Genomic DNA, 27,252 nt, shown 5'->3' on the forward strand with positions numbered 1-27,252 from the left:
GCTGATTAAAGCTTTTTAGCAGTGTTAGGGTTGGACATTATAAGTAACATGAGTTACGTAATCAGATTACTTTTTTCAAGTAACTAGTAAAGTAACACATTATGTTATAATTTACAACAAAATATCTGAGTTACTTTTTCACGTCCCTTTTTTTCCCCATTTATTGACTGACCCGTCTCCTGTCCCCATGTTGAGAGAAATCGGGAGTAAAGGTGCAGAGGCGTTGTGTGCGCTGTGTAAACATAAAGGTTATTGTAGTTCTAGACTAAATGTTAACATTAAAGGCAGGGTAGGTAAGATTTTTCTAAAAAAAAAAACATTCCAAATTTGTTTAAACTGTCTTTATATACCAATACATAATTAAAGTGTAAGTACTCTGAAAAAGAGAGTATAAAAATCGAGTGTCTGTAGACCTCTCACGACTGTTGTAAACACAGCTAATTATTTCCATTCACTCCACCCCCTCCCTTCTGAGCTCCTTCCAAAGCCACGCCCCCAAAACACATGAACACGCGACGCCAAACGCTCAGGCTCAGCTGGAAGACGCATTTATTTACCTGAGACGAGTGGAGAGGAAGGAGCGCAGTGCATGCAGTGACATCATGTCAGAATCACATGTAATAAAATACCTAACTTTATCACTATGAATATAAACAAATAAGATTTCTTTTAGTACTCACTATCAAGCTAGCATATCGATACTGGTAAAGTTTAAAATATACTTTGTTTGATTCGGTAACAAGCTATATTTATAGGTAACGAGCTATATTTATAAGGCAAAGCATACACGTTTTTCCATTACCATCAGTTACACTGTGATGAAGGTGAATTTCGTGTAAGATTCATAACATATACAGTGTTTTGCATGTAAGAGTTTCCATGATGAAAACATTGTTGACTCTAATGAGGACTACACTCCGGAGACAAGTACCGCATCGTCGGTTCGAGGACAAGTCCGGGGTCGAGGGCGAAGCAGAGGAGGTCGTTCAAGAGTGCGGGCAACCAGGGTCTGAGAAAGTAGTTTTTGCCTTGTTTGCCTTTGCTGACTGCATATGCAGGTGCTTTGAATTTTGAATGCTCTTTCTCTGCCATAATTTTACTCTTCGTAGGTTCCGCGCCTCCTCAAATCAAACGGGTGCGCGCGCATATGGGCAGATCTAGCAACAGGGGTGGTAGCCATGGTTGCGAGAGTGAGTGACAGTCGCCCAAACCAATCAATTGTTTCGTCCCGAATGGAAATAATGAGCTGTGTTTATTGCAGATTAAAAGGTCTACAGTCACTCGATTTTTATGCTCTCTTTTTCAGAGCACTTACATTTTAATTATGTATTGGTATATAAAGACAGTTTAAACAAATTTGAAAAAAAGTTTTTTTATAAAAATCCTACCTACCCTACCTTTAACTTTCTCATCTCATTCGAAAAAAAAAAAAAACCAGATTCAGTATTCCAAAAAAAAAATAGAATGAAAACAGTAAAATTCAAACTCAGAATACTACGCAAATGTGCAATAATTAAATGTTAACACAAATATATGTTATGTATTTAATCTCACTTTATTACCAATGTCTTTGTTTCTGACCTTTAATGATCCAATTCAACCATACGAATAAGGAAAATTAATTTTAGTTAAACATCTCATTTGTTTAATATTTTTGTTTTTATTGAAGTAAGAATGTTGAAATTTCTTCTCCTGTGTCTTGTTCTTCTGCAATCCAGAATGGCAGCACAGTTGCAACGCATTCTCATCCTTGGGCGTCATATACTGACGCTTTTGACATTTCGTCTACATCGAGCGCACATGGCAACCTTTAGCGTCAATATGAGACGCACAGAGCTTTGTTCGGTTATGGGTAGGTTTAGGTCTGGTGTAGGGTTACGGTTAGACCGCTAGGAGGCACCTTCTGGCCCATTTCTATCTGCGTCTCATATTGACGCTAAAGGGTGCCATGTGCGTTCGATGTAGACGAAATGTCAAAAGCGTCAATATATGATGCCCTAGGATGAAAGGGTTGTTTGAGCTGTGCCCTCTGCTGTACAGACATGAATTTGCATTTCCTTCAGCCTGAGGCTTATTCCTTTCACTTTTTGTGTGAAAGGGCCTTTACATTTGCCAAAAATATAACTTTTTGTTATTAAAAAACGAATAAGTAAGCTCAGCCCAGGTGGGAAACAGTATGCAAAAGTAACATAACACATTACTGTCCAGTGTCCATAAAAAGTAACTAAGTAATGCAATTAGTTACTGTTTTAAGGGAGTAATGCAATATCGTAACATTATTTTTAAAAGTAACACTTAGACGTGTTTTCTTCAGCGCATAACTTAACTTTTACGGTTATATCCTTATCGGTAAATATTATAAATTCCCACAAGTATTTCCATTTAGCATATTCTGACAACAAACAAATCTCCGTCAAATTTCACAGACGTCAATGAACGAGCGTTGATGCGCACATGCACGTCAAACAGACAGACCGCAACAGAACAGGAGTACAATTAATCATATTTCTATGAGAGCAGTAACAGTAATTTAACATAATTACGATGTGAATGTGTGTGATCCTCATACATTTCATGCTTTTTTTTTTTTTTTTTTAAGTTAGTCATTTGAACTTCTGCTTTAAAAAATGGTAAGCAATCAGTTGTTTTTTGGTTTAGAATGTAATGTTTACATTGTAACCCTTTTTTGCACAATGTATAGCATAGTCTATATTCACTATATTCACAACTTGTTTTCATAATCTTTATATTGCACATTGTTTGGAGGACAACATTGGGCAGGTTTTGGAATTTAAAAAAATGATTAAAATTAATGTTTTTTAAATAAAAATGAATAGTTTTGGGAATTTTCATTTTATAAATCGATCAATCGCAGAAATAATCAACAGATCAAACAATTTTCAAAATAATCGCTTGTTGCATCCCTGGGTGTGATATTTTTATATATCTGGCCATCACACTATTTTATTTTATTCTTATTATTGTATTTTAAAGGTGTACTTTACTAACTTTTTTCCCCTCATTAAAAAGTTTTACATCAAACTATAAATAGCTCTTTTGACAAAAATGTTAAAAAATTATGTACACTTACTTTTACAAAATGGAGACGGCAGTATCAGTGACTTAGAAAAGTTTTATCAAACATGGGGGCTGCCATATTGAGATCATGTGACCTGTGATCACCAAAAGCTGTGCCTTGCAAAAAGTTACTACTACTACTATTACTTAGTACTACTATAGCATAGTAACTTTTCTAAATTGACTCCTATGCTTAAGACAAACTATATAAAAGTATCTAAATAAAACTAGTAAACCAATCCAAACCAAATAAGTCAGAGTTGACAAATTAATTGTCCAAACAAGCAGTCCCTTTTAGAGTATTGAAACAAACTGCATCGATTTGCTGTTCATTAACCACAAAGCGAGGACAAGAGTACCTCAAGGTCCAGTTTATTGATGTATGTATTCTTAGACAGAATAACATATTTATAAAAAGTCTAAAACAAAGGACAAACAAAACTAATAGATACAGTGATAAATGTAAGTATAAAAATCAAGACCACTGGGACATATTAGGATTGGTGAATCAGACTAACACTTACTGAGTGTACCTCTCATAAAGCAAATGAAATCATTTTTGTCAGCTGGGTTGTGCATTAAAGCATGTGAATGACCGGAGTTTGTTTCCACTTTTAGGTATGCAAACCTTTCTCAGATTTTTAGTGTGGTATACTGTAGTGCCTATTTCGGGTTTTGTCCTCTCGGATCATTGTAATGGAAAGATTTAGTCTTATGCCACTCACAAACAACACAATTTTAGCCCTGATTGTCCGCTCGTCAACAGTTAGGGTAGATAGCTGGCAAAAGCCCAAATTCAGAGGCAAATCGGTGCTCGTTCACGTAAGTGATGATCGCTATGTTTGAATTATCAAAGACGCAATCTGAGAGAACCGCCAGTGTGTTGCCGATGCCCGAGAGATATTTAGCAGTTAAATTTCCAGACCTTCGTGCAACCCAAGTCCTGTAGTGTTAAATGTGTTTTGACTGGAACTGACATCAACGACGACAGACAGTTGTGTAGTGTGAAAAGAAGAGCAATTTTGAAAGTTGTTTAGTGTATGAACGGCATTAGGGTTATCCTACTAAATGAAAGTGTTCAGTTTTTGTGAAGCCATGGTTTTGTTTCATGTGTTCAGGTTTGATTTGGCATTAAAAACTTTCTTACTGCCAAGCATCTCATCATTCTTCAGTGGTCAGAGCTTAGACAGACAGACAGAGAGTAACCAGTCTCATTATAGCACTTCATGACACTTAGACACCTTAACTCTCCTTTGCAGAGGAATCAGCTTCAGCTGTCATAGGCAGAATACCAGCCAAAGGTCATAAAGGAGTTTTCATAATGGCTCCTCCTTCCTTTCTCTCAGTGTCCTTTAACCCTTTTTTTAAACACACAAAATATGCATGAATCACTATAGAAAACAGCTCATTTCCATGTGTTTGAATAGCTAGTGTTGTTGATATCCAGTGACTCATGCACCTTTAAGGGGATTTACTGTACAGTCTGTCACAACATTCACAGGAAGCACTGTGGTCGCAGAAGAGCAAATCCACACATTTCCGTTCTGACATTGGTGAGCTTTTTGTCTGACACTGAAAGCTTGTTTGTGTGAGGATTGAGCGGTTTAAGTGGTGTTCATTTTTTTGCAAACTGGTCAACAGGACAGCTGCATGCGAGAATGTTCCGATTACTTCTTAAAGACAGGGATGATTGTTTCTTTCTATCTCTTACTCTTTCAACTCACACACACACATACTCACTATTTTGGAGGCATAACAGATGTTATGTATTAGATAAATAATTAATATATAGCTCAAAGACTCTCTTCACTCAACAGCAAAATGTATTCCTCACAGAAGCCTGTGGGTGCAGTCAGTGCTGAGAGATTACTTTTTCATTGTTCAGTCAGCACAAACCCCATGAGGAGATGCTCCACACGGAGCCATTTAATTCTCTCACGCGGCCTGATAATGGCTTGTTCATTAGCTGTGTATGAACAAAAATGCTGATGTGATAATAATGCTGCACATCGGTACTGGTATGAACAAAACCCAATTGCACCGTTGCCATTGGCTCAGTCACAGAGATGCATTCAGGGCTTTGAAAGATCTGTGAGTCTGCTGAATGACGTCATTGTGAATGATTGGCTCAGATATATTCATTTTCTTTGGCTTTAAAGGAATATTCAGATATTGTAAGAAATAACAATATTATTAATATGTGTAAAATTTCACACAGTAAGAAAGAAATCTGTCTAAAAAACAGATAATGCCCTGACAGAAAATTAACAGTACCATTTCAGTTAAGTTTACTGACATTTCCTTCAGCTATCATGCACAACACAATGAAACATAACTAAAAATAAGGATAAAACACCTGTGAAAAATCAGCGCGGAAAATTCCTTCATATTAACAGTACATTGGTCCGACACTTCTTAGTGTATCTGAAAAATGTTTGCTTTCTATGAAGATTCACTGAATCTTTTTTCTACCCACCACTAGAGTAATGTTAGATGTATAAACCTGAAGCGAAATATACCATTAAGCTATGGCTGTCAATAGAATACAATAATCCTGACTATATCTTTAAAAGGCATACTAACATTCAAAAGATTGGGGTCTGAAAAATATTTTAATGTTTTTGAAAGAAGTATCTTATGCTCACAAAGGCTGAATTTATTTGATCAAAAATGAAATAGAATAATGTTTCTATTTTAATATATTTTAAAATGCTGAATTCTCAGCAGCCATTGATCCATGCTTCAGTTTTAATTTTTGTCAGGATTATTTTATGAATACAAAGTTCAAAAGAACTGCATTTTTTTTTAAATAGAAATCTTTTGAAACATTATAAATATTTTTAACACAAACATTTTTTTTATCAATTTATTGCATCCTTCCTGAATAAAAGTAGTATATCTAAAAAAAAAAAAAAAAAGTCTAAACCCAAACTTTTGAACTGCAGTATAGATTGAAAGTATAAAAATATCAAAAAAAAATTTATTAAATCTTTTTTATGAGATTTGATATACTTTTATAATGGAAATGTTGTGTTTTGCTTTTTTGTGTTTTTCTATTTTGCATTTTGTGGTGGCAAACAAGGACAGACCGGCATTAGTGGCCTTTGTCACCAGTGATCTAAAAGAATTTGGTTGTGTTGAGTCCAGATGAAGGTGATGATGGGCAGGTTCTGTATTTTTGGAGAGCTGTTGTCCAGGGAGGGATAAACTGACAATGTGACGCATTTTACAGGCAGCACAATGAGAATTCATATTGGAAATTAGTGACCCTGAACCATGAGTGCAGTTTGGCAAAAGAGAGACTATTCAATCATAATAAAGACACTTTAAATCACGACGATCAGCCTGCCAGCTGAGATAAGCTTAAACAGCAGACGGTATTTGTCATAAGTCCATTAATGCTTAAACAGCTTTAAAGGACTGAGTTACTAATTATGAAATCATTTTTGTCACTTCTGTTATTTTAACATGGAACGTCATTTTTACAGATAACACACATGATTTCTCATTTTCGCTTACTTTATTTCCTATAGCTGATGTAGGTGTATTGCTGCAGGTACCTGTATCAGAAAAAAACTGAAATAGAGAATTCCTCTCCATTATTCTTGACTGTCAATGTTTTGTTGTATGCTTCTATTTGTCAAATTTCTGTTTCTCAAATCATTCAACTGATAATAACATTTGGATTGTTTATGGTTTTTCAGTCAGATGTGAAAATGTAAAACATAAGCAAGCAATAAAAAAGCAGTAATAATAAAAATATGTAAACTATTGTAGTGGCACTTCATTCAGTGTGAGAATAAAGTGTGAGAATTAAGAACCAACACAAAAGCAAACATTTGCAAGCATTCAGAGGTTTAAGAAAGCACAGTACAATATTAGTTTAGTCATAGTACCACTCTCCCTGAAAAATGTGAATACAAAAAGCAGTAATATTATTTTCTCTCATTTTGCCACTAACCTGTGCAAGTTTTTATCATCTGTTTGTTTGTTTGTTCGTTTTTATTCATCCCATTTGTTTTCTTTTTATGGTGAAAATCAAATCAATCAAATGGGGGGTTTCAAAAGCAACTTATACAATTCTGAAATGATCATTCTTTATCATCCACAGACTCTCTGGATTTAGAGACTCTCCCAGAGGATTCTGGGTCTGAGGTGGTACCAGAGACGCCCCCCCACAGTCGACCTCAGGAAGATGAAGGGTCAGATCTCACTGAACCCAGCACAGGTAACCAGCACATACTTCACACAGATGAACACAGTAACTATGTAATATTGATTTTGGTCCTGGAACTGTTATCAACCAGCCAGCCATTTGATTTAGGGCCAACTTGATCAACATTTAAATCATCATACAGTAATATTGACTTCTGACTGTAGGGATGGTTTAGGACAAAGAAAGGACATTTAAAACCAAAGCCATCTTAGGTAATACAGTTGTTTTTACCTTGGTAACTAACATGTTGGAGTGCTTTCACCCTGGCAGTTCAACAGAACTGTTGAGCAATTTTCATTCATTTGAAAGCAATTTGAACTCTGGTCCGCACTTGTTCAGCATGTAAAGTAACATGCATTTTAGCTGATGACAGACATCATTAGTTCAACCAAACACATGCAGGGGATCATGCCAGTGATGATTTACGTTGGATACGAGCGAGTGTGAGCGTGCAGTGTAATCGTGTAGAGGGATTGCAATCAGAGCGGCAAATGAATGGCTCGCAATCAGATGTCTCCTCAAAAGAGCAGCAGAATGCAACGTGCATAGGCGCAAGGTTCATTCATTTTGCTGCACATAATATCACAAATTAAATAAAAAACAACATATTAACCCTCATTGTTCTCTCTATCATGCGTGTTGTGCACATTTGTGATGCTGCAAGATGAACACAAATCCACTGAGCTGCGATAGGACCCATAAAAACCAGACCCGTCACACTCAGATTCAGACCGCAGCAAACATGCCCAGTGTGAAAGTCCCCTTAGATTGTACATTAGTACATTGTTGCACAGCACAAGTCACTTGTGGAGTACACGGTCCACTCACAATTCAGAAAACGAATGCAACTATCAGTGCAGAAATTAAACCATGAAGAAGGAAACCAAAGCTTGAAAGGATTGTTGATGCTGATGCAAACATCTGAAACACACTCTCATACTCATACTAACTATACTTGATCCACAGTGCCTAAACAGTAGATGAGGATCAAAGAATTGAGGTTGCAGACATTGTTGATGAATAATTTAGAGTCAATTGTGGCGCTTTAATTGCACTGCACCTTCCTGTTAAATTAGGTCCAAACAACACGTGTCCAGGCTGTAAACCTGTACTGTAACTGCTGTTTGAAAGCCATTCTATGTGTGTAAATCTCCACTGATAAATCTTCCACTAACACCAAACATTTCGCTGTCACACCCTGCAACTCTTTGTGTTTTGTAAGCTGTCAATTTCACTTTTTCTCCAAAAGGCCATCCAGCTTTATTACTTTGTTCCTCCCTAATAAAGTTTATTGATCCCCAAAAGCAAGTTGGACACTGGTATTTCTTGAAGAACTCAATAGTTCTCCTCCACTCTCTTTCTCAGGTCAGACAGAGTATGTTTCTCGTATCCGAAGGCTAATGGCTGAGGGAGGCATGACTGCGGTTGTCCAGCGTGAGCAGAGCACCACAATGGCTTCCATGGGCAGCTTTGGCAACAACATCATTGTCAGCCACCATATCCACCGTGGCTCCCAAACAGGTGCGGACGCACGAAACCGCACTCTTTTGAGCCCTATCCCTGGTCCCTCCTCTAGTGTCCCCGAGTCTTTGGCTGGAGCTGCAGGTTCGTACTCCTGCGTCCTCACCAACGCACTGGGGCTTCATACCGGCACAGCTCTGGGCAACTCTACAGACATAGACCTAACACCCCTCGTAGAACAAGAGAGACTTCACACATCCCTCCTGTCACAGGAGTTTTCACCTCTTTTCTCCTCTGCTGTAAACACAAACGGACCTTCTGCTTCCATGGAAACAGACAGTGTCTTGGAGGGAGAGGAGCTCCAAGACTTTGTGCCCCTCTCTCCATCTTTACTCTCATCCTCACCATCTCTTTCTCCAGTGAATAACAGTAACTACAACAACAGTGATAATAGTTACCACGGAGAAGAGTATGGGCGGTGAAAGGGGCGGAGTTCGGAGAGAGGTCACAATTTGAAAGCAACGAGAAAAGAGAAGGCAACAGAAACGTCCGAATATATTTGCACTCGGTGTTCCTTTCGCATCAGCGTTAATATTTTGCATCTGCTCTGACACAATTTAGTGAATAATGAAAGATGGAGAAACAGTTGTGGTTTCCTGATCAGCAATGTATTGAGGCGATTCCAGGTTGTACTTCAGTCAGCCTTGCTGAAGGTTCCAGTGGTGGTCTCTGTCTGCCTGTTGTCCATCATGAAGTGCGCACATATATAGCCACGCACAGAATAAGGTGTGTATGTATTTTTATGTGAATGCCAGAGAGACGGAGCATCACTTTGCAGGCAGTGTTGAGTCTGCAGAGCAATATCGGTTCAACTGAACGTTTTGTTCCTCTACATCTTCTTTCAAATGTAACATTTCAGATGCCATTGAAATCTGCTGCCTGGACCAGAAAAGTATAAAGTCTCGTATAGTCTTGTATTTGAAGTTACAAAAACTTGTCACACTCTGAACAATTTGGTTATGTTACTGTTGGTTAGTTAAGAACTGGGTGTAAAGTCACTTCTGTAGAAGGTAGGCCCATTTTTAGAAAGAGATTGTTACATTTTAGTTCAGATTTTTATAAAGGTGAAAAGGCCACACCTGTTTTTCCTGTTTTTTAAACTTTTGGAAAGAAGCTAAGAAAGAGAATCAAGAAAGAAGACAGAGTTGTCTAAACAAATGTTGTATTTTGTAGAGTTAATTCTGTGCCATTAATGGGTAGTTAAAAAATGAAAATTCATTTACTCTTCCTCATGTTTTTCCAAACCTGTCCGACTGCAGAACACAAAAAATTGAGAAGAAAGAAAGAAATAACCCTCTAAAAGAGAAAACTCTTTTGAGAAGAGTCCAGGTTTGAAATTTTCATTTCAACCTTTAAGATCTGTAGCCACATAAAATCATCAGCTTCATCAGTCTTCCATGTGGTCAGGTCAGTCTTCTTTCCACCCATCGTTACCACTGAAACCCCTTAATTATCTTGCTTTGCCCTAAATAAAAAACAGAAATTTGGCGTCTTGAAAGGGTTTTCCCTTCCCTGTTTACAGTAAAGTGGTTCTTGGCACAATGTGATAAACCTCACACTCAGAACCTCAACAGGGAAGCGGTGAAGTTTGACAAGCATGTCTATGTGAGAGAGACACTATCCCAGTTCTGTCAGCTACTGTAGATTTTCAAAGCCTACTGAAAGTTAAGCAGACACCTGACAACATTTCTGTTGCTACCTTGCCATTTATTTCTTATGTAGCACTCTGGTTTCTACCTTCTCTCTCAGAAAAGTGTGTGTGTGCGCCTGTCTGTGTGTGCGCCTGTTCAGAGAGTGTTTATCATTTTTGAATTTCAGAATTTGAAGCATATTTTGACTTCAGCTTGTTCGCAAACCACTAAATAACCACCACATCATAATGTCGGATGTGCTTAAGTGTACTTTATGTTGATATGTGACTTTAGGGAGTGTCTTTATGATGTGTTCATCACTGTCGAAATGCTGGCCAGTGGTCTGGTACACTGTGCTACAGTACTGCATAGGGAAGGCGGATGTTTGGATGAATGTTTACGTGAGATTTCTCTTGTTCACTGGCTAATGCATTATGTTCTGCATTAATATGGAGAGCCTCTCTCTGCTTCTTATGGCAAACCACTTTATCCTGAAAATGAATGTCTGGCAGTGTCTCCTGAATCAGCCTGCTGCTTTGGTAAACAGTCTAACCTCTGCTTTAGAGCTCAGCTCACTGGCCTCCTACAGTAAAACAACAACAAACAACAACAACAACAAAAAATGTTGTGCTTTTTCTGCACATGATGTATAAGACACTGTAGAATTACAGCAGCAGCTTTTCTGAGGGATTATGTACTTCACATTAAAAGTGACAAATTTGACTTTTTTGTTTGTTTTTCTGTTTGCTTTTTAGAAAACTGTTTTTAAATGTGTGTCTTTTCAAAGAAAAAAATGACGGTAAAACATTGATCTGCATACTGGGAAACAATCCTGTATGAATTATATGGAATAAAGTTATAACAAACATACCGTGTTAATGTTTGTTTGTGTGTAGATAGCGATAAAGATAAAAATGCTAATTGTTTCTAATGTTTTTATTTTATTATTATGGGCCTTTTTGTTGCAGATGACCGGGATGAGAGATGCCCCTACTGTTTTGACTTATCTTTTGCTGTTCCTATTGATTCTTTAAACCAAAGTCTAAAGGTCCAGATGTTATTACATTCACTGTAGTTCATTTATGATATAACCATTTTCATTCATACACTTAGCTCCACATTAGCCTTGTTGCTCCTGAGCCGACATCTTTTCAGATGATTCCAGAACTGCGAATGAGACTAAACAGTGATAGTGTTCACTGTGGAGAGGTTAACACTGGCTCTGAGAGACCATTTGAATAAAAAGGCCTGTAAAAATGATTTGTCAGTTAATATTAAGATTCTCAAATCTGCAGTTTCAGACATTTGCTATAGGATTCTGAAGGTACAATGATGTAATTTAAGATTGTTAATTGTTAATCTTCTCAGTGAAAATGGTTTGAGAGATGTGAATAGAAATGAGATGTGTGAGAGCTGCATATCAGGGAAGGAACATCAGGAAGAGTGTTTTGGTCCTCTATAGCCTTTTTCAGTCCTTATACTGATTAAATGGGATCTCAAGGGAAGCTTTAAAAAATAGTCTCTATTCTGAGGAGCAGCCCTGTAATGAGGACCTCAAGATGACCTAACTGTTAGAAAACATCAGTTTCATGGTATAAAACACACACACGCCCAGAAACACTTCATCATGCAGCCAGGTATGTATGAAAGCAACAGCCACTAACTAGCTAGGATGAGGCTGTAGAGGCAACATGCAACAAGCCATGTAAGAACATTTTGTGCTTTTGGGCTCCGGTCAACTAAAACTATGTGGTGGCTAATTGCTGATGTAGATTCAAGACCGCTGAGGGCTCATTAACAGAAGGAAGAAAGTTGCCTTACAGCATTCTGCTGCACACACACACATACATACCAGGAGGTCAAGGTTTGGCAGGGTTGTATGAGGCAGTTACCTCCTGCTGGTAGATGCTGTAACTACACCATTTGGGTGGCATAAAGCATATTTCTCCATCGATGATAACCTTTTTCAAGCAGCTCTGTGTTCAGACTAAATATTTATATATTTGTTTAATTGCTGCATTTATAATGTATTTTTATTAATTGTATGTGTAGATAGACAGACATTCGTGAAAATAAAATAATACTTTTATTCAGCAAGGATGCATTTAAATTGATCAAACGTGATAGTAAAGACAATATTACAAAATATTTCTGTTTCAAATAAATGCTGTTCTGAACTTTCTATTCATCAGAGAATCCTGAAAAATCTATCACGGTTTATTTAAAAAATATTAATCTGCACAACTGTTTTCAACATTGATTAAGAAATGTTTCTTAACCAGCAGATTAGCCTAGAATGAATTCTGAATGATCAGACACTGATGTAAAGATGCTGAAAATGCAGCTTTGACATCACTGGGATAAATTATATTGTAAAATATAGTAAAAAATATATATATATATATATATTATTTTGATCAAATGAACGCAACCTTGGTGAGCAGAAGAGACTTCAAAAACAAAATTCCAGTCTCTCTAGCTAGCAAAGCAATTGCTTTTGAAATAGCTTTTTTCAGATATTATAGTCCTCCTTGATAGAAACACTTTGCTCCTCTAATCAGTGTCATCCTGACAAATATCAAGAGTTTTAATGCAGGACTGAGAAATCCATTCCTGCCATGTGAAATCACGCCAATTCCTGTTCCCCCAGCCCAGACTAAGCTATGACAGAACGTTCCTGAGGGAATGGAAGCCACCGCAGCATTCACTGTTTATATTGAGAAAACGACTATACACTTTTCCCTAAAGGCAAGAAATTGGAGAAATTCCATCTCTCTGGCAGGAAATTTGTTCGCCATTAGCCCAGTGTGTCTTATTTTCAACTTTCAGCTGACTCTCTGCTTTTTTGTAAGTGTCTTGTCTCATATGTGACCCTGGGCTACAAAACCAGTCACATGGGTCAATTTTTTTAAATTTAGATTTATACATCATCTGAAAACTGAATAAATAAGCTTTCCATTGATGCATGGTTTGTTAGGATATGACAATATTTGGCAGAGAAACAACTATTGAAAATCTGAAATCTGAGGGTGCAACAAAATTGAAACAATGAGAAAATCGCCTTTAAAGTTGTCCATTTATGTTCGCGATTGTGCTGCATTCACTTACAAAATAAATGTTTTCTTTCTTTACAGTAGGAAATTTACAAAATATCTTCATGGAACATGATCTTTACTTAATATGATTTTTGGTATAAAAGAAAAATCGATAATTTTGACCCATACAATACTTTTTGGCTATTGCCACAAATATATCCGTGCTACTTGTGACTGGTTTTGTGATCCAGGGTCACATACACTCACCTAAAGGATTATTAGGAACACCTGTTCAATTTCTCATTAATGCAATTATCTAATCAACCAATCACATGGCAGTTGCTTCAATGCATTTAGGGGTGTGGTCCTGGTCAAGACAATCTCCTGAACTCCAAACTGAATGTCAGAATGGGAAAGAAAGGTGATTTAGGCAATTTTGAGCGTGGCATGGTTGTTGGTGCCAGACGGGCCGGTCTGAGTATTTCACAATCTGCTCAGTTACTGGGATTTACACGCACAACCATTTCTAGGGTTTACAAAGAATGGTGTGAAAAGGGAAAAACATCCAGTATGCAGCAGTCCTGTGGGCGAAAATGCCTTGTTGATGCTAGAGGTCAGAGGAGAATGGGCCGACTGATTCAAGCTGATAGAAGAGCAACTTTGACTGAAATAACCACTCGTTACAACCAAGGTATGCGGCAAAGCATTTGTGAAGCCACAACACGCACAACCTAGAGGCGGATGGGCTACAACAGCAGAAGACCCCACCGGGTACCACTCATCTCCACTACAAATAGGAAAAAGAGGCTACAATTTGCACGAGCTCACCAAAATTGGACAGTTGAAGACTGGAAAAATGTTGCCTGGTCTGATGAGTCTCGATTTCTGTTGAGACATTCAGATGGTAGAGTCAGAATTTGGCGTAAACAGAATGAGAACATGGATCCATCATGCCTTGTTACCACTGTGCAGGCTGGTGGTGGTGGTGTAATGGTGTGGGGGATGTTTTCTTGGCACACTTTAGGCCCCTTAGTGCCAATTGGGCATCGTTTAAATGCCACGGCCTACCTGAGCATTGTTTCTGTCCATGTCCATCCCTTTATGACCACCATGTACCCATCCTCTGATGGCTACTTCCAGCAGGATAATGCACCATGTCACAAAGCTCGAATCATTTCAAATTGGTTTCTTGAACATGACAATGAGTTCACTGTGCTAAAATGGCCCCCACAGTCACCAGATCTCAACCCAATAGAGCATCTTTGGGATGTGGTGGAACGGGAGCTTCGTGCCCTGGATGTGCATCCCACAAATCTCCATCAACTGCAAGATGCTATCCTATCTATATGGGCCAACATTTCTAAAGAATGCTTTCAGCACCTTGTTGAATCAATGCCACGTAGAATTAAGGCAGTTCTGAAGGCGAAAGGGGGTCAAACACAGTATTAGTATGGTGTTCCTAATAATCCTTTAGGTGAGTGTATATCATTATTGATGCTGTGAATGAGTAAAGAGTGCTGGGATTGCTGGAATTCATATCTCACTGCATGTAAACCTGTGAGGTTGACAACAGCGGGGAAGTAAAATAATGACAAATTGTAGCAGTTCGGGATTGCTAAGAGACAGCTATCAGCTCCACACGCGACGCAAGTCCCGCGGATATAAAAGGAATACGGACATTTCATTCTACCGAACTACACGCAGAATTACTACTCACAGGTCAGTTTATTAGATTAATTAAACTTGTGAGGTAACACAGCGCTGTTTCACCTGGTCTAACATTACACTATCACACTAAACTGCATTTGAATGTGTTGAAATGTATGTGTTAGTTTGTCTGTATGAGACTAGCAGTAAACTAGATCAACATTAGAATAACATACAGATCATATCCTGACATTTTATCATTGTTGAACTATATAACATTGAGTAGTTTTATGTAAATGTGCTCACCTGTTTAATAAAGTACATGTAGGAGCGGTCGAAGTCTCGGACGTGGAGCTCTCGTTTATATACTGTCTATGGGAGCTCTAGGCATCTCGAAAACACCGCGCTGATATTGATTCTCGGTTTAGTTCTCCTTTTTTATCCAAAGTCTGCTTGCCATGGTCCATAATGTTTGAACGAAACAACAACAGCGTGCAAATAGACATTGCGAACTACAAAGTTGTCCGCGTCAGTCGCTTTGGTTACTATCAGAGGGCTCTGGTTCATAGCTATGGTTGCCATGGCAGAACGAGCGGAAACCAGGGACAACGCAGATATGACGCCATTGGCGGCGACAAAACGGAAATAAAGAAACGGGACGTTTCTCGAATTAAATTACAAATTTCTCCTGGTTTGAAAGTTGTTGGAAACAGTCGGGATAATGTAAGTACACAACTAAAAAATATATTTAACATAGATATAGTGATTTTTGCTATTTTTAAAGCAAAAAAGTTACATATTGTGCCTTTAACCCTGCTTGTATTTTTATGGGCTGAAATTCAACATATATTGTGAATATTTAAATTCAAAACATTTCACACACATTTTCATCAATAAAAATTCAATAATCCATATTCACCTTTCAGATTTCACTTACAAAATATTCATTCTGTTTAAAAATACAACCTATAATATTCGACAGGCAATTTTAGGTCAATTTTATTTCACTTTACAAATTCAGTGGTTCAAATTCGACAGAAAATTCAACATTTCACATCCGGGAACGGCAGGAATATCAGTAGATTGCCGATTGACAAACTCCATAGCTGTTAGTCGATCTCACCAGCAAGAAGTGCAAGCGGCTGTTGACGAAGAAAACTATAGAGCAACAGGTTGTGATGATTATCAGGGCCAGTATATATATGGAAAAGCTGATAAAGCTGTGTTTACATTTCAACAAATACTAAGCTTGCTCCATTTCTGTAAATCCGTTTTTATGAAGGAATGACTCTCTCACCCGTTGCTCTATAGTTTCCTTCGTCAACAGCCGCTTGCACCCCCTGCTGGTGAGGTCGACTAACAACTATGGAGATTATCAATCGGCAATCTATTGATATTCCTGCCGTTCCTGAAAGTCAAATGTTGTTGAATTTTCTGTCGAATTTCAACCACTGAATTTGTGGAAGGTGAATATGGATTATTGAATTTTTATTACTGAGAACGTGTGTGAAATGTTTTAATTTAATTCACAGCTTAAATATACAACCATGTTGAATTTCAGCCCATAAAAATGCAAGCCCTAAAAATACAATTTCAATTTTGTTTCAAAAACATTTGTCATTATTTTACTTCCATAAGCGGGCCTGATCAGAGTCCTCCCTATAAAGCTGATCTCAGTAATTTTGTGTAGAAACAAAGCTCTAATACTGGCATGATTACATGCCCTGCTGAGCATTATTATCACCTACACTAACTCTGCTCTCACTCTCCAGAACTGCTGTTGCATAAAGTGCTCCACACAGAGGATCTCAGAGAGCTGCATCGCAGCGTAAGTGGGCACTGCGTGTCTGTGTGTGTGTGGTGGCATTTTTCTGAGCGCTCAAGTGCACGCATGCACAGTTAGGCTTTGTGAGAGAGGAGATTTAATGATGGGTGTTTTCTGAGAGAGAAAGACTGTTATGCAAAGCCCCTCTTAATTGTATAATGTGGCAGATAAACAGAGTGGGCTAGGGTTAATGGGGATGACTACAGCAAAACATGCTGCTAATGATCCGGCCCATTTACTATTGCTAAAAAACCCTTGGCATAGTGTGCAGCCATTATGTACTATATGTAATTACAAAGCTATCACATGTTTCTCTAACTGATATGGCATGTTGTACATTTATTTGTTTGTTTCTCCCTGAAATGCTGTGTGTGTGTGTGGACATTTTCTTCTAAAGCGATCATTTTCCTGTGCTTCTCTGCTGCTGTCAGTTATAATTTGCTGTACATCCCCAGCTAATAAAGCCACTGAGACTGTACAGGAAATATCCACACAGCATTTGCTCATACATTATGGTGTATTGATAAATTTTGTCCAAAATTGCCCGTATTACTTAACAGGATATATAACCCTGAAATTGAGTGTAATCTGGTCTCATGATCATAATAGACTGATTATCTGCCGTCATACACACTGGATGTTTATCTTTTTTTATTATTAACCTTTAATATGCATGATCTATTCGTTGTATGTTTATGGCTTTGTAATGCATCAAAGTAGCGTGTACATCAATTACAAAAAAAAAACTAACATTGTAATAAAAAAAAAGCTATGAAAGCTATAAAATATAACTTTAAATTGGTGTGTGTCTGTGTGTCTGTGTGCCAGTGATAACAACCGATATGAGTAGTACTGAATAGAAATATAATCAAGTATCTAGAGATGTTTTATATTCAAGTGAGAGGTGCCGTTGAAATAAAGCAGTGATTCGGTTGTGTGAAATGCATAAATACCTTTTTTTTTTTCAGAAAAGAACAAACTAAAAATCTAATTTAGATGTATAGCCAACTTTTCATGCGCCTTTAACACAGTTATAGTGAGTTAGAAAACCACCAAATGAGCAAACCTCCGAATTGAATTATTAAAAAGGAATAATATAGGAAAAAGACCTGATGTAGTATGGTTTAAAATGCATCCAGCAGTCTTCAATAAATCCTGAATGGTGTTTATGAGGATGGTGTTTGTTAGTTAAAAAAAAAAAAAAGGTTTAGGAACATCCAAATCATAACAGATCTGAATAGCCTGTGTCATATTTATGCAAATTACACTACTCTCTGGAATACTTGATTCTGATCGGTCAGTCGTGGCATTCTGGGGTCATATTTTGTTAACATGATCACTTAATTGTTGAGGCCTAATTGACCGTTTCCCCAGCAACTCATTTGCTACACGGCTCTGCTAATTTCATGGCTCTCGTATGATTCCGCAGTGTCTAATTTTGCATAATAAAATCATTTTAACTAAACTGAAATCTTCACGTCCATTTATTTAGAATCACAAAATTACCCACTTTACAGAGACGTTCTAAAAGGGATAGTTCACCCAAAAAGTGAAAATTCTGTCATCATTTACTTCCACTCATGTCTTTCCAAACCTGTATGACTTTCTGTCTTCTGTGGAACAAAAAAGTATTTTGAGAAAATTGTCCTTGCTGAATAATTGTGTCAGAATTGTTCTTATTGAGTAAATTATAACATCATGGTTATTTTTGTGTGAACTATCCCTTCAAAGCAATTGGTATAACTAAACCAAAAATACTAGCTTTAGTAAGACTGTGAACCACATTAAAAGACACCATAATAGGCTTTTGCAAAAGAGACAAGACCTTTTCAAAGAAATCAGACAGGGAAGAGAGAAAATATTATTATTATATTATGTTATTGTTATATTATTAATCTCACTATGTCACATTATTGAACATAACCAGAGCAAAGGGACGTGTCAAATAGAATAAAGTCAAAGGGAAGTTAACAAAAAATAACAGTTCCACTTACCCGATGTTGTACTTGATCAAAGAAACAATTCAATCTTTTTTGTTGTTATTGAACAAAAACCCTCTGAAGAGGCTTAGAACCGTGTTTGTGATGCCAAGAACCCCTGAGAGCTGTGAAGAACCGTATTTGCGTAGGGTTCTCTGAGCGGTAATGGTTCCGGCAAGGACCATTTGTCATCCAAAGCACCTTTTTTAAGAGTATATTTGCATAATTGTATCTTCTCCTACGGTGTACTGGAATGTTATATGCTCAACTGAAGAGTATGAAAGGAGTCACAATTTCAGCTTTATGGCTTTTAAAAACAATTTTGGTTGTTGTTTTTTTTGCTGCCAGGAAGTGATCACTATAAAAAGCAACTGAAAGGATGTTTTGCATGTCCTTCTTAGACACTTAACTGTTCTTGTTCATCGGAAAACGGATGCTCATCATTGCATTACAGTAGCTTAACTTTCCATTTAGATATAACTGCTTTGTTTTTGATTAGTTTAATTATTTATCTCTCACGCACACACAGACACACACACACACACATTCCTTTCTCTCACACATTACTTGCTCTGGTACCTCTCTGTCTTTTGGTGGTGAATAATGATGCTAATACAAACATACACCTCTTAAACAGAGAGAACACACTGCACTTAGAGCCCCTGAGAGTGTTATATAATAACGTAAATGGGTGGAAATATAAAAAGTGGAGGGAGAGGATAGAGAGAAGCAGAAGAGGGTGAGATGTTGAAGTCTGTGGCTGTATGTGATGCTGATCTTTCTCTATATTCAAATGAGAACACAAAGTGTGTGCTTGCATGAATGCGTGTTATGTTCGTATTCCAAAAGCAGGAAGGTCAGCTCATTCTCATGGTATGCAAACTGCAGCCAGATCCATGGCAATACTAATTGGAGGAAACTAATTGTCTGGAAGTGTTTTCCTTAGAGTTCCATCTTCAGACTTACGCCATTTGTATATGAAAAGTTTTTAGTTTTACTAATTTGACTCGCTAGCTATTAGGTTAGGATTAAGGGGGGAGAAAGTAGTCCTGTAGTCTGTAAGTCATCTGACTGGTTTATTCAGTCATTCATTTTCATTTAGAAAAAAAAGAGGTGTAAAGAGTTTTACTTCCCAAGTAAAGAGGTGTGGTATAAAGGGGCATAATCAGTAGTTCTTCTATCACTTCAAAGCAGATTCTCAATTAATGAGAATATTAGAGAGAGAGGTATCATTATCAAAAACTAATGGTGATCATCACATTGTTTTGTCTATAGTGACTCTTTCACTTTACGGTTTTGCTTTAGGTCAATCACATAAAGTTAAAGGAACCGTATGTAAGAAATGTATTTCAATTAATCATAAAATGGCCCTGATATGTCACTAGACATTAAGAAATCATGTTCATTTCAAATACGTATATCACTGACAACAGTAGTCCGGCCAGGATATTGTCATTTAAAAGTGAAGTTGCAGCCCTCAACTGATGTTGATGTTGTCATCTTGTGTTTTGGCCTGATGCTCCACCCTCCACCTATCACGAATCACGAAGTCAGTAGTGTTTCGGCATCCGAGTTGCCAGCTCTGCTCTAGTTACCACAGCTGCAGCTACAAACGTGTCGGAAAAATACAGCTGGTCGCTTTCACTTATAGCGTCAGCTAAATGAATAGCTGTATCTTTGATATCTGTTACACATAGTGACTTAGGCTTGTGCTTGTACTTACGTTAATGACAGATACCTACCATTACAAGTTAGAATAACAGCTACTGTTCTAACAATGTACTGTCACATCCGAGCGTACATGTTTACGATTATATTTGGCTAATCGCCGTTAGTACATTTTTGCGATACATAATTACTTCGCAAAACATCTCTCATGAAGCATAAACATAATTAACAGAGAAAAAAAAATTACTGTGTAGGACTCGTCACTTGCCATTGGAAGCTCCTTGTAGCAGCCTACGTTCCTGCTGGCAACCTCGAGTCAGGGGGAGGGGGAGGGGATACACCGCTCTACAGTAATTTGAAAGTGATTGCAGTACCAGTTTTGGCCACAATCTTACATACGGTTCCTTTAATTTACAGGGTTACTTTGTAGAGATTTTATAACATTGATAAACATCAGAAAAAAGGGAAAAAGCCATTTCCTTTGTCAGCAGTTCAGTTAGCTATTGCAAATCAGTTTTATTGGTGAACTTTATCAATTGTTTTATTGAGGCAGATACTACCTCGGGCCTGAAGCCCCAATAATTCTATAGCACGTACGCGAGAAACACACCATATACAATTAATTCAGTGCCAAACTCAACGTGGTGCTCATGTAATCTAGATTCAGTAACACCTGGGGCCGGTTTCACAAAGGTAGACTTTGACTATGGCTTAGATATAGTAGGTCAGACTTCAGATAGACATCAAAATCAGACCGTTGCACAAAGCACTTAAGACTCTGTCTATCTTAAGTAGGACTACTCTGCAATGCATTCTGGGTAAAATAAGACACTTTTCAAAAACAAAAAACGTGGCGGATCGAGTAAGCACATTCAACCGCTCAGCGCAGTTTACCCCAGCAGAAAAAATATGTGTTTGTTGGAGGAGTATAACAGTTACAAGGACATTTTACTTGAGAAATTTAGCGGAGAATGTAGTAACAAGAAGAAATGTTTAAATTATGAGCCATTTTCCCTTGTCTTTTGGCTGTTTGTGATGTAACTGATTGTTACTGTTGGTTGCCAAGGTAACATAGAGTCTTAGACCTAAGTTAGCCTGGGGGTAAGGTGTCTAATTTTTTTATATAAATTAAGTCAGTCTTTATTTTTGTGAAACAGTCTAACTTGCATTAGACTAGTCTATGAGCAAATTTTAGACTTGTCTAACACTATAGACCGGTCTAAAATACCTTTGTGAAACCGGCCCCAGTTTCAGCAGTTCTAAAGTTAACAAAGCAGAACTGGCTTGAACTCGGCAGCAGTGCTATATCTCATTTCAAAGCAGTGGGTGAGCAAGTGAAGTGAAATGGAATTTGTTATGTGTGTGTGTGATGTATGAGCTTAATGAGCCTATGATTTGACTTGTTAGAGAACTTTTGGACGTCTAATCCTGACTGGAACTGGTTTCTCATGGCAAACAGCAGCATGAGTCAGTAGCTTTTCATTATAGTCTTATTCTACCCATATTTTTATTGTTGCTTTTGTTGCTATTCCCTATGGAGACATTTCACTAAACAGCCTATGAAACAATCTAAAGGATAAGACGAAATAAAGAGTGGTTAAATAAATAAAATGTCTCAGCAGTAGACCTATTAGTTTTGGTAAAGTTTTAGTTTTAACCTTCTTGTAGTTTTAAAGCATTGGTATTTTGATATTTGCAATTATTCTTAAGTTTATGATGTTGGTCTCTCTCTCTCTACCTCTCCCTCTCTGCTGTACTCAGATCATCAAGCTCAGTATTCATACCGAACTAATGAGAGACCAGAGCGTATTACTGTTACTATACACACCGTGATTTAGTTGAGACATCTCGTCATGTCCACACAGGAGTGCTGGTCTGCCTCACCTCATTAACGGCTCCCTCAGATCTCGTTCCTACCCTGTGGTCTGTTTGCATGAGAGAATATTCCCTTCTGATATTATAGACTTCACAGTGAAACAGCGTACGCTTCTGCAGTGTCTTCTTTATGGCCTTGACTAATGAATCAAATGTAATTAAATTCAAGTGATATTAAAGTTAACTTCATTACACACAAGAACAAGCTGTGTAGACAGAGGTAAAATATCAGGCATTTATTGGCTTGATCTGTTAGTTCTGCTGAAAAGAAACCAGATAAAAGCAGCCTATGCTGGTTTGCTGTTCTTACTGTAGCTGGTCTGTTATCTGGTTTTAGAGGGCTCTTGGGCACATTTCCGCTGGTCAAGTTGAAAGACCAGCTATCCACCAGCTTGACCAGGCTGAAGACCTGCTTAAACCAGCTTAAGTCAGCTAAGCTGGTTCTAGTTTTATTTTTTAGTGATTTTTCAATTGTTTAATAATTTAAGTAATTTTTTAAAACATCTACCTGTTTTCATGATTTTATCTCCTGGCTTATACTATTAGGGACAATTTCATTACAACTCTTATTAGACATGTAGGTGAGTAGTCTATAATTACTCTTGCACGATTTCAAGTTATGATGGCATAAATAACATACAATTGCATAAAATGGTATTTTTCTAAACAAATTATATCACTTGTGTTTTTATGTAGTTACACGTGTGAGAACTCAGGCAATCCTGCACATGTGGGTTTGAGGGCACAGGAATGTAAATGTAAAGTTTTCATTCTCTATCCTGAATCTTTCACTATCGTTTCATTCCCATGCCTCTCTCTCCTCTCGTCAATCCTTCCATCTCTCTATCTCAAAGCCAGTGGAGCATGCAGTCTTTATTCTTGCACCTGTGTGTGTGTGTGTGTGTGTGTGTGTGTGTGTGTGTGTGTGTGTGTGTGTGTGTGTGTGTGTGTGTGTGTGTGTGTGTGTGTGTGTGTGTGTGTGTGTGTGTGTGTGTGTGTGTGTGTGTGTGTGTGTGTGTGTGTGTGTGTGTGTGTCTGTGTCTGTTTCCAGAATTTTACAAGGTTACAAGGATTGACTTAATCAGGCCAACAGTTTTTACAGAGGTCCCAAATCTCTCCACATGCCCCTAGAGCACCTATTCCCCATATTACGGAGTGCATGCATCAACACACATGTGCAATCAACCATTAACTATGAACTGCACAAGCATCTCTTACAGTGTCACATTGCTTACCAGATAACAAGGATTTCATTGTCCCCTGTAAACCACACTTCTTTTCCCACAATATTGTGATACTGTAATTAAAATCACTGGCCTCATTCATGTTCAATGTTCAATTTATTTATAAAGCACATATTATTACAACAACAGTTGCTGTGCATGGGACAAAGCAAAATAATCATAATCATCAAATTCTATATCATTACAACAGAGTCACAGATAAAAACCAGAAAATCAACGAGGCATAAATAAAAACCCGTTATACCACTAGCACAACACTCACGAATGATTAAATGCTAGAATAGAAAAAATACGATTTTAAATGTCGTTTAAACTCTGTAAGAGTGGATCACTGCCGGATGTAAGGAGGTAACCCATTCCACAGCCTAGGAGCAGCGGCTGCAAAGGAGCGGTCTCCTCTCATTTTCCGGTCCGTCCGCGGGACCGCTAAGAGGTTTAATTCTCAGAGTGTAATGTTCTCTTTGGTTTCTTCACCTGGATCAGATCATACATGTTGGAGCAGTACCATTTAAGGCTTTAAAAACAAATAAGAGTCTCTTAAAATCAATCCCATTCATAAAAATCTCCTTCAGAAATCCTGCACAGTCCTGTTAATACACTAATGCTAACATAGTGTTGTTTGGTCTATAATGGCAGCATCATCTGTTCATTCAATATTGCCAATTAGACACTGTTGCAGTGGTGCATAGTATGATTCCATAGTGTGATGTCAACATAGAAGTTACAACATTAAAAAGACAGTGATTGGAATCAGTTTTTCTGTTGTTCCTTTTTTTAACCTATACTCTTCTGAACAGATTTTTGCTTTGAGTATGAAATGGCTGAAATAAAAAAAAATTCTAGAAGACTAGGGTCTAAATCAGTGTACCATCAGACAGAAAGTTGACAGGTGGAAAAACATCAGAGCTGTTGCTAGAATGGTCTATATGAGAGGTTACTGTAGTGGAAACCACTGCTCTCTAAAGCAATAAATAATTTACCCACAGCTTTACTAAAACAATGGTGTGGTAAAACTGAGAAGTTGTATCAGTTTTACATATAAACGTCAGAGCATCTGTTTGCCCAAAAACAGAAGGGATCAAACAGAAGAAATCCTATAATGGCCAAGTCGAGTGACCTCGGTGTCACTGAAATGCAGTGATGTGTTCTGACAATGTTCAAACATGCAAAAGATATACATAAATCAAAGCAGCTTTGTGCAGACGAGTATGCTACAAACCTAGATTAGTAGATTTGGTAGATTTGAAAAAATAAAATACAAAAATCATTTTTGGAAAAGAAATGCATAGGGGTATAAATTAAAATTGTCATATAATGAGGAATCAACTTTTAGTTGATCTTTGTAGATAAGTCTTGATGTACTGTGAAAACTCTAAATGGCCCTGTTAGCCATACTTGTAGATGTTGTAACTAACTACACCATCTGGTTCCGAGAGGCTTCTTTCTCCATTAACAGCCATTTAGCTGTACTGTATATTGTGGCATTTTTTTTAGCAGTAGTTTATATCACTAATATACAGTAGATACTATTGTTCCTAATCACCAGAAGAACTAATGGCATAAAACTGAAATGCATGACAGAAGGATCCCAGTGATAAAAGTGAGCAGTTTATTTTTAACAAGGTTGTTCATTTCAGTCCTTTGTGTGTAGATTATTATGTGACCCTGTTATAATGTGAGGCATGCTTTGCAAAGAGACATTTAAAAACTGCAGTATTTTGGATTTGATGGCAAACTGCAGGCTGCTGTGTGAGACTGTGAGTGTTCAGCACATTGTACATGTTGTGGTTTGTCTCCCTTTCCCATATATCTCGTAACCTAGCTTTAGTGCTGTATACTGCAGGCCTAAAACGTGGAAGCTCTCCGCATCTGTATCATTCTGGCCCTGTTTTGAACATTGGAATGATTGGGAGAGATGATTTATTTCTCTCTTCACTCTTCTTTTTACTTCTTTTTAGTCCTATGATTCATCTTCAGCAGGTACATTATGTGCACAAATATTGATCTCTGATGAAAAGGGATGCTTGTAGGAAGATTTGATTATTGCTTTATATATACAGTATATATACAGTGTGTCAACTTAAGTACTAAAAAATAGAAATAATAGTGGTGTAGACAGTTTGGAAATAAATGGAGTAAATGGAAGAGAATTTCCAGTGTCAATGTCTTTGTTGATGTGCTTTGTAGTTTTGAAGAGAGCAGACTTTATTGAATGCTAAAACCTTTAAAGATTTGCTTCTGCTCTGCTCATTTGCATGAAAAAATAAAATAAATAATCCTATAACTAAAAGGATACAAATTAAAATTCAGAGAATCGTGGGGTTACACTGTAAATCCGGCTTCCTTTTTCTAGGAAGTCAAACTTTATTTTCTTTAGCCTCGGTCAGATAACATTCTTTAAATAATGAAGGTTGGAGGTGCTGGACAAACTTCTCATTGATCTGACCTCGGCCCCAGTTTGCCAGGGTTGTTTAATGTCTGTGGAGAGATTAATCTGCTTAGTAGAGAGGCAGCATTGATGTGTGTTGATGGTTGGTGCAGACAGACACTGTCAGTGCTTACACAGTCACTTAGAGCTCTGAGCTGGGGTGACACTATCACACTTTTTTTCTTATGCCAGAGAAGTGTATTTCTCTTCCTCTCTCTGGTGCCTCTTCTACTATGATTGGAACTGAATATTGATTATGGATTGAATGACTGATAAGGTTAATTAGTGGGTTGACTGAACAGACTGCAGAAATGTACTTCTTGTTTGCACCAGTCCCTGAATGTTATTTCTAATGTAAAATTTTTAGTTTTCTTATAAATGTATTATTGTTATCTAATGTTAAACATTCACAAAGTGGTGGAAAGCTCTAGAACATTTTCAATTGTTTCTAGAGTTCTTTTTTTCTCTCTTTCTTGAATCTCCAGGCATAATCAGAACAAACATCACATGGTACGGCAGCTCTCTGATCTAATCACAAGCTTGTTTGATGTGTCACCCAGAATCAACATTAGAATGAACTGAACTAATGAACCCTTAATGCCTGTGTGAAACTGACCATGGACACACACACACACACAAAACTGTGTAGCAAGCACTTCCTCCCGGTCCCCCACAGAATTCGTCCTCAGATGCTCTTGGAAATCCCCAAGCTTGAGAGTATTCATTACTACAGAGCTGGTCTGAATTATTTAGATTAGGTTTTGCATTTAATGTGTTTCTTAAATCAACATATCACCACTCTAAGAAGTCCACAGAGAAACAACAGACTCTGCACGCACAGAATATTTAGTAATAATTTAAGTCCTAAACATCCTCTGTTTTTGTGTTTTTGAGTTTTTTTTTTTTTTTTTGTCTCTTAAGCTGGTGAGGAATCGCCTCATAAAGAAACTGTCTAGGTGTGCACTGATCAATGATAACAATTCCAGATGCACAATGTTGTGGAAGATGAGTTTTCCTGTTATTGCTCGCATTACAAACAGTCACAGTCTCCATAAACATTTCTAGCAGGATACGAGTGTCTAAATAATTTACATCTCTAATAATG

General features: G+C 37.5%; 1 protein-coding gene across 4 annotated transcripts in view; it reads left to right on the forward strand.

Annotated features, from left to right (window-relative positions):
• Positions 1-27,252, forward strand: part of LOC308687290 (activating molecule in BECN1-regulated autophagy protein 1A-like) — a gene marked incomplete at both ends in the record, with an annotated part of 163,578 nt that overhangs the window by 116,821 nt on the left and 19,505 nt on the right. For 2 of the 4 annotated variants that reach the window (XM_081359701.1, XM_081359702.1), the window contains 2 exons: positions 7,190-7,306; positions 8,660-11,365. The exons of 1 other annotated variant lie outside the window; for it this stretch is intronic. In XM_081359701.1, coding sequence (XP_081215827.1) covers positions 7,190-7,306; positions 8,660-9,237 — 695 coding nt within the window. Of the gene's footprint in view, positions 1-7,189; positions 7,307-8,659; positions 11,366-27,252 lie in introns of those variants that run through there. One more of the 4 variants, XM_081359700.1, reaches the window with a different exon arrangement.

This window comes from Scardinius erythrophthalmus (genome assembly GCF_964197995.2).
Source record: "Scardinius erythrophthalmus genome assembly, chromosome: 2".
NCBI classification, from domain to species: domain Eukaryota; kingdom Metazoa; phylum Chordata; class Actinopteri; order Cypriniformes; family Leuciscidae; genus Scardinius; species Scardinius erythrophthalmus.